General features: G+C 41.4%; 1 protein-coding gene across 4 annotated transcripts in view; it reads right to left on the bottom strand.

The window, feature by feature from the left end:
- Positions 1-8,487, bottom strand: part of nrg1 (neuregulin 1) — a 68,538-nt gene that overhangs the window by 32,938 nt on the left and 27,113 nt on the right. For all 4 annotated transcript variants that reach the window (XM_005751321.1, XM_005751320.2, XM_005751322.2 and 1 more), the window contains 3 exons: positions 1,988-2,090; positions 1,100-1,250; positions 885-1,006 (listed from right to left, as the gene is read on the bottom strand). In XM_005751321.1, coding sequence (XP_005751378.1) covers positions 885-1,006; positions 1,100-1,250; positions 1,988-2,090 — 376 coding nt within the window. The remainder of the gene's footprint in view (positions 1-884; positions 1,007-1,099; positions 1,251-1,987; positions 2,091-8,487) is intronic.

The following is an 8,487-nucleotide window of genomic DNA, read 5'->3' as shown; positions in this document are numbered from 1 at the left end:
AGAGGATGATGTGGACAAAATACTCATTTGCCTAGTAATTCTGCACTCCCTGTATAGCACTTTTCTACTCTTCCGGAGTACTCAAAGCGCTGTATACAACATGCCACACTCACCCAATCACACCCATTCTCACAAGCACTTTCTCTATACATAGTGCTTTCTAACTACTATAACACACATTCATACTCTGATGGACGCATCACAGAGCAACTTGGGGTTAGTATCTTGCCTAAGGATACTTGACATGCAGACTGGAGCCAGGGATCAAACCACCAACCTTCCGATCAGTAGGTGACCTGCTCTACCTCCTGAGCTACAGCCACCCCTAGTACTTCAAGTTTTAATGGAGTTTTTTTTTTTGGTCTGTACTTCTAAGTAAGTACAGAATGTCTGTATTTTTGCCACTCTGGGTGAGAGTAATATAAAGCTTTAGCTTTATGTAATTTCAAGACTATGATCAGTATTACTTTAGTAGTTAATGCTGTTTTTAGAGCAAAATCTATTGTTCACTAGTTTTTTCACAAGTTAATTTATTTCACTATCTAAAAATGGAAGGCAATTTTCAACTATATTTCAACTAACACTTGATTTGACACTTGACACACAGATTAAAAGTAAAGCTCAATTCTACGAGGAAAATCAAATTCCCACACAGCTTTTCTTAAAGTGTGCACTGAGTTTAAGTGTTAATGGTTCTAATGACCAAAGTCACATATGTGCTAAACAGTGTCCCACGTACCCTACATAGTTTGCTCTGGCAACAAATTCAATTACTACATTATACATAGTGTCCTTTTTGTGTTACCTGGACCCCGACCAAGTAGTAACCAAGTAACTCAATAATATCAAATACCCAAGGTGAAAATATAAAGTCATTCTCTTACCTTTGACTGGAGATGTTGGTGAGTGTGGTAGGATTATGCACAGATAAGGTATATTTGCTTGTGGAAAGGTTTGTCTCTGTCTCCTTTTCAGCTGTATGCTTCATTGTCTTTCCATTATGTTGCTATAAACAGAAAGCAGAAACCACACTGACAACTGTTATGAATTTACAGATTCAAATTGTGATTCCTTTTATTTGATAACAGTAACAGCATACACCAATAAGCTGCAAATCTTGAAGAGGCAAGTTAGAATTTGGGCGTCCAGTGGTAGAGTTTGCCACATTGGAGTCAATACCAGTACTGGTATTCTTCCTCTTATTCCTTAGACGTTGCCTTAAACGGTCCCGTAGTTTCTTTCTCTGCTTCCTGTTTGTAAAGAAACAAAGTAGATCGTGAAAGAGCCCAGATCGCAACTTGGATACATAACTGATGGCAGTCCCACATAAACAAAAAGATAGTAAAAGTAATTCATAGTTGATGCTAGCAAAAGTAATTTATGTTTATAACATTGTACAACAGTACAATGAATATGATTGTATTGGCCACTAGCAACACAAATTCCTCAAAATTCTCTCAGCCCACTTGGTTTTACCGTATCTCTGATCATTGAATTGTGGATGATGTCCAGCTTTATAGGTAACTTTAGAAATGTTATAATGGTTTCACTGTGTGAAGAAGTGCAATGGATGAATGTAACAGACTTTTGTAGCTAAATCACAATAAAAGACACATCAAATCATGCTTTGAATCAGATATTAAACAAACATACATTTTCAATTACAAAAATTGTAAAACTAATAGTCTATACTAATGTTTGAACCAAGGAGGTCTACTGCACAATTAAAATTGTACAATTGAGCATCTACTAATTAAAATACTTCAGAGTATCTCATCTTAACATCTTTTTTTATTCTTTGATCTGAATACTTTCTTTTATTGATGCCCCTTCTTTTTTATACATTTTGCATTCATTTATTCAACCACAACTGCAAAAGAGAAACTGCACCCTGAATTTGGCGGTACAATATGAAACTATAATAAAATCAGGAACAGTACCTACATAGTATACAATGAAAAACAAAAAGTGGCATTAATGACATTACTTGGTTTTGCAGTAGGCAACCACACACATGATTCCAACGACTAGGAGCGCAATGCAGATTCCAGTTATTGTTAAAATACGTTTCTGATACAGCTCCTCAGCTTCTGAAAAAAAAGGACAACCATTCTTTAAAACATTATATCTAAACACACACAGTCAACCACAAACACACACAAAGACTCTGTCAGCCCTAAACCCAAACAATTTTTTAAACGACTCTGTAATACAGTTTTTATATTTCTAGCAATCACAGTCCACATGCAAAGATTTGAGGAGAGATAAATCTGTGTCTTTAATCTAACTGAAATGTAATTATTAGAGGGGGAAAGGCAGTGGCAGGTGTATTATGCTCTTTGATTCCCATAAGCTTATAATTCATATTATTTTTTTTATTTTTTGTCCAAAATTAATCTAATTTAAATCAGTCGTAGAGGTGACAAATAACAAAGTACTTCATTTCACATCACTGCATACCTTCAAATATCAAAGTGGTTTGAAACTAAACAGTTAATACACAAATATGGATGGGTACCGGTATCCGGTGCCATTATGGCACCAGTTCTGACATAAACGGTAGTAATCAGACCGAAAAGCACCGCACATTTCATTGCTTTATTTCGGTGCTTTTTTTTCTTGAGATGTCATACACTTTGGATTCTAGCCAATCATTTTACCTTTCCAAGGATAGTAGGTGGGCCCAGGTAGGTATGTTCTTTTAGAGCAGAGCTACAGATTAAAAATGCCCAAGGCGAAGCGGTCAAAAGTCTGGCTGTACTTCACAGCAAAAGATGCAAACTCAGCAGCCTGCAACAAGTGCTTTAAAGGTAATACTGTGATACTGTCAAAGGAGGTAACAGCTCGAATCTGATGAAACACCTGGCGACGTATAGCATTTTGTTAAAAGCCGAGAAATGCGCCGTGTTTGATAGACCTCACACCAAGCACATCTACTGCGGGTGTGGTGCCTGTTATCGGATCTGGAGTTAGCAACATCCCCCTAGAACCTGAAGAGGAGAGTCCTGGCCCTAGCCCTGCCAGTGTAGCAGAAATGATGGCAGATGATAATGCTAGCAGCAGCCGTTCTTCTCTTAATGTGGCTTAATGTTGTTCGTGTGTAATTTACGTTGAGTAGGCTAACCACGTTATTAAATTAATGCATGTAAGGTGACCTAGCAAACACCGTCGTAGTTACATGCGGCTGTCTTCTTGTTTGATGGCAGATACTCCCTTCACCCTGGCCAAAAAAGCTAAAATGACCAAAGAAAAAGTGGGAAACAGCTAAACATGAGAGGTCTTTGGACAAAGTTTGTGTTTTTTCCATTGTTTAAGCACTGCTTCCAGCCAAGAGTGATACCATATATGCCCTATAGCTGCAGAAAAGGCTAACATTGTTATCTTTTTACAAAAAAACACAGCTAAACATGAGAGGTTTTTGGACAAAGTTTGTGTTTTCCATTCTTTAAGCACCGGTTCGAGCACTGTTTAAGCACTGGCACCATTTCAAAAGTACCGGTGTGGCATCAGTATCTGATAAAACCTAGACGATACCCATCCCTATAACACAAAGTACTATCCTAACGGTGTTTCACCAAGGATTATTACATATAAAGTGACGGAAAAGGCAAAAACGTGTAATTTATGCATAACTTATTGTATGTTTGTTTTGGGGAGTTTTGCCACATCAAAACGAGTGTCAATGTACATAAGATATATTTGTGATACTTCAGAATCTAGATAGACCTACAGAAGAGGAGCGAGCATAAAAGGAGTAATATAGCAGGTAAATTAAAAGGCAATGTTTCAGTTAACAAGTTAACAAGTATCAGCAGACACACAAACTGTTTGTGTTCAGCCTGCACACTGTGTCCACTTGTGTTTCCCAGGTAGAGGAAAGAGTGAGAGCAAACGTCACACAGCAATGGAGAATGATAAGGACTACTCAGTGACATTTGATAAACTTGGCGTTGGAAATCAGCCAAAACAATTCATTAAAAACATCTGCTTACATCTTCTTGAATTCAAATGTGTAAATCTACAAATATTAACAAAATCTCAGAGCCGCAGCAGCTGATCACAGCTAGTGTACAAAGAAAATCTATTGAGGCTCATGTAACATATGTGTTAAATACTTGTAAATTTCACCCCAAACACCTTTTTTTAAATTAAATATTTCATTTTGCATTTTAATCTCCTGCCTGTGTGATCTGAGTCTGTGTGTGTTCGTGTGTGTGTGCGCTACATATGACGTAGGCGCATGCATGTGTGCCCCGGTCACCGCTCCTTTCAGCATGGCCGGAGGAGAGGTGTCCTGGCAGACGCGACACACACAGCTCAGGCCTTTATTTCTGTGTTGCAGATGTGCAGTAAAAAGCCAAAGACCCAGTGCTGTCTCCTGTCTCTTACTTTCATGCCAGAACACAATGCATAGACAGACATAACATACAGATGGGTTACATTGGTGCATCAAGCATCGACGTCATCTCGATCACCGGGGGGAGCGCTTTGTAATTGCCCTTGTTCCAAGTTGGTTACTTTTCCTAACTTGTGTGGGACTTTCTGAATGAGCTTGGACATTTAATCTGCTCAATTCTCATCCTGAATAACATTAGGTCTTAGTTACAAATACTGTATTTGGTTTTGTACATTTACACTATTTGGAATCTTGTTTTTTTGTGATTGTGCTTCATCCTTATGGAGTCAGCATCTGGCTCTTAGGCAACAGTCACGTGTTGGGTCGTGCCTCTGCCCTTTGCAACACATAGGCAGCGACTGCCAAACAACCGCCAGCAGGCTCTTAAACGACTGCACATTCTCAAGCAGAGTCTTGACAGGAAGGCAGACATAAGAGATCACTTTGTTAAGTTCATCCAGAAGATGTTTGACACTCAGCAAGCAGAGTTAGCACGTGCTTTGAAGCCTGAGGAAGAGTGCTGGTATCTTCCATTGTTTGGAGCATACCATCCGCAAAAGCCTGGACAAATACGGGTAGTTTTTGACTCGAGCGCCAAACACGAGGGGGTGTCGTTGAATGATGTGCTTTTAAGTGGTCCAGACTTGAACAACACTTTGGTTGGAGTGCTACTGCGGTTTCGAAAAGAGCTTATAGCAATAACTGATGTTATAGCAGATGTGGAACAGATGTTCTACTGCTTTACTGTAAGGGAAGATCACCAGAACTACCTACGTTTTCTCTGGTACCGAAACAATGACCTCTCAAAAGATGTGACAGAGTTCCGCATGACAGTGCATGTGTTTGGCAATACCCCTCACCAGCTGTGGTGATCTATGGGCTGAGAAAAGCAGCTCAAGCAGGAGAGGCAGAGCACAGCAAAGATGCAAGGAAGTTTGTTACCAGAAACCTTTATGTTGACAACTGTCTGACTTCACTCCCTACAGAAACAGAAGCCATCAGTCTTCTTCAAAGAACACAGAAGATGTTAGCTGAGTCCAATTTATGGCTACACAAAATTGCCTCAAACAGTAGCAAGGTAATGGATGCATTTCCAGCTGATGATCTGGCCAAGGACCTGAAAAACCTAGACCTAGGGACAGATTCTCTTCCTGTTCAGCGTAGCCTTGGACTGAGCTGGAGTCTTGAATCAGATTCTTTCACCTTCCAAGTTTCCAAGGAAGAAAGACCCTTCACTAAGCGAGGCATACTCTCTATAGTCAACAGCTTGTATGACCCATTAGGGTTTATTGCTCCCATCACTGTCCAAGGCAAAGCCCTCATCAGAGAACTTACCACAGAACCATGTGAATGGGATGATCCTCTTCCACCTGCCAAAGAAAGACAATGGAATGCATGGAAAGACTCCCTGTCAGAGGTAGAGCTTCTGCACATACCCAGGCCTTATATTCCGTCTTCTCTGTCCTCCATGCAGCACCAAGAGCTTTGTGTCTTCTCAGATGCCTCGTCAATGGCTATTGCAGCAGTTGCCTACATACGAGCTATTGATAAACAAGGACAGTGCTTCTTCGGGTTTGTCATGGGTAAATCCAAGCTAGCACCCAAGCCTGCACATACCATTCCCTGATTGGAGCTGTGTGCTGCAGTTCTTGCTGTAGAGGTGGCAGAGCTCATTTGTCAGGAGATGGACCTTGAGCTGCATGCCGTAAGGTATTACACAGACAGCAAGATTGTGCTATAATGCTTCGTGAAGGTTTTACATCTATGTGTCCAACAGAGTCTCTAGAATTAGGAAGTTCACTACATGCACGCAGTGGAATTATGTTGCAACAGAGAACAACCCAGCTGACATCGCAACAAGGCCGATTGCAGCAAGTCTCCTGCACAAAACAAGCTGGTTCACTGGTCCTCAGTTCCTAAAGCAGGCCCAACAACAGGTATCCCCATCAGTGACATTAAGTAAGTTTGACCTTGTTGAACCACAGCACGATGCAGAGACTCGCCCAGAAATCAGCACCCTAACAACTAAGGCTACTGATAGACCTCTCAGTCCACAGAGATTTGAATGGTTCTCCTCATTGAAAACTCTGATAAATGGAATGGCGAAGCTCATCAGCGTGGCAAGATACAGGTCCAGGCTTTCAAAACAAGTCCCACAAAATCCACAAACACAGGCAAAATTTAGAGTGATCTGGAGTGTTCAACAGTTAGCATTCACGGAAGAAGTGAAACAATTGGAGAGAGGGAAACAAATTTCCAAAGCAAGTCCTCTGTGGAGGTTGAACCCCTTTATCAATCAGGATGGAGTGCTTAGAGTAGGTGGACGGCTCTCTTCAGCTGACCTTCCATATGATGAAAAACACCCAGTCATACTTCCCAAGAGACACGATGTGACAACTTTGTTAGTGAGACATCATCACCAGGAAGTTGCCCACCAAGGTCGCCACTTAACTGAGGGGGCACTTCGCTCAGCCGGTTTGTGGATAATTGGAGCAGGAAAGCTGGTTTCTAGCTTGATCTATGGATGTGTCATATGCCGCAAACTCAGAAGAAAGCCTCAAGAGCAAAAGATGTCTGACTTGCCTGAGGATAGGCTTTCCATAGAACCCCCGTTCACCAGAGTTGGTCTAGATGTCTTTGGACCATGGAGTGTAGTGTCACGACGAACGAGAGGAGGCACAGCAGAAAACAAGCGATGGGCAGTGTTGTTTACGTGCCTAGGAACACGAGCAGTGCACATAGAGGTGATTGAATCCATGACCACCTCAAGCTTTATTAACGCCTTAAGAAGGTTTATTGCCATACGAGGACCTTCCAAGGTTCTCAGGTCTGACCGTGGAACCAACTTCGTCTGTGCCTGTAGAGAGTTAAGGATCTTTACAGATGACTCAGAGGTCCGAAATTACCTTAGTAATGAAGGGTGCTCATGGACCTTTAATGCACCACACTCATCCCATATGGGAGGCTCATGGGAAAGAATGATTGGTGTCGCTCGTCGGATCTTAGATGCCATGCTGCTGCAGTCGGGGCCTACCCGTCTTTCTCATGAAGTCCTTCACCTTGATGGCAGAAGTGATGGCAATTATGAATGCTCATCCATTGGTTCCGGTGAGTACAGATCCAGAGTCACCGACAGTGTTGACACCAGCAATGCTTCTTACTCAGAAGGCAAACGTTGTGTCTGCTCCCGAAGGGGTGTTTGACTTGAAAGACCTATACAGGAAGCAGTGGCGACATGTCCAATGTCTAGCCAACATCTTTTGGAAACGATGGCGACAAGAATATTTGACAACACTGCAGTCCAGAAAGAAGTGGATCAATGACAAAAGGGACATGCAAGTCGGAGACATTGTCTTACTGAAGGATGACCAACCAAGCGAAATGAATGGCCTATTGGTCTCATTGTTAAGAACATCCCTAGTCAAGATAATAAAATCAGAAAGGTGGAGGTTAGGGTTGTGAAACAAGGTGCTCCACGGATTTACCTATGTCCAGTTTCTCAGCTCATCCTTCTGTTCCCCAAGGAAACTATAAAGAAAGACTGAGGTATACAGGAAACTAAACAGTAAAGTAAAAGAAGTAGTGGTATAAAATAATTTGTGTGTTGGTATAACTTTAATGTGGTAATATGCTTTTGTTTGTATGATTTGTTTGTGTTAAAAGTCCGCTTGTTCATTGTAACTGTTTATACTACGTTACCCATGATGCACCTTGGTATCTGTACTTCCGGTTGGGAACGTGTTCAGCACAGTTCTGCGCAGATGAGAGGTGTGTCGGAGGATAACGTATTTACTTGCATTCCTGTGTGAGTTAATACTGTGTGCGTGCTTACTATGTGAGTATTGTAAGATGAGAGCGATGCTTGTTTGACTTTATCTGTGTAATTTGCTACGTAAGAAGCTAGTCCCGTTGCTATCGCTAAGATACGTTTTTTGACCTACTACAGGCAGGCTTGTGTTCAGCCCAGATTTCATTCCATATATGACTTACTGTCAAGCATTGTGGTTGTAGGTGGATGTAACTATTTACTATGTTTATTCTCTGAAGCGTTGTAATCTGCAGAGGTCTGGTTTGCCAATGTATATACGAGC

Source organism: Pundamilia nyererei, unplaced genomic scaffold (assembly GCF_000239375.1).
Source record: "Pundamilia nyererei isolate P.nyererei 1_Seehausen unplaced genomic scaffold, PunNye1.0 scaffold00306, whole genome shotgun sequence".
NCBI classification, from domain to species: domain Eukaryota; kingdom Metazoa; phylum Chordata; class Actinopteri; order Cichliformes; family Cichlidae; genus Pundamilia; species Pundamilia nyererei.
Note: the sequence above shows the minus strand (reverse complement) of the source record. Positions and strands in the feature narration are given on the sequence as shown.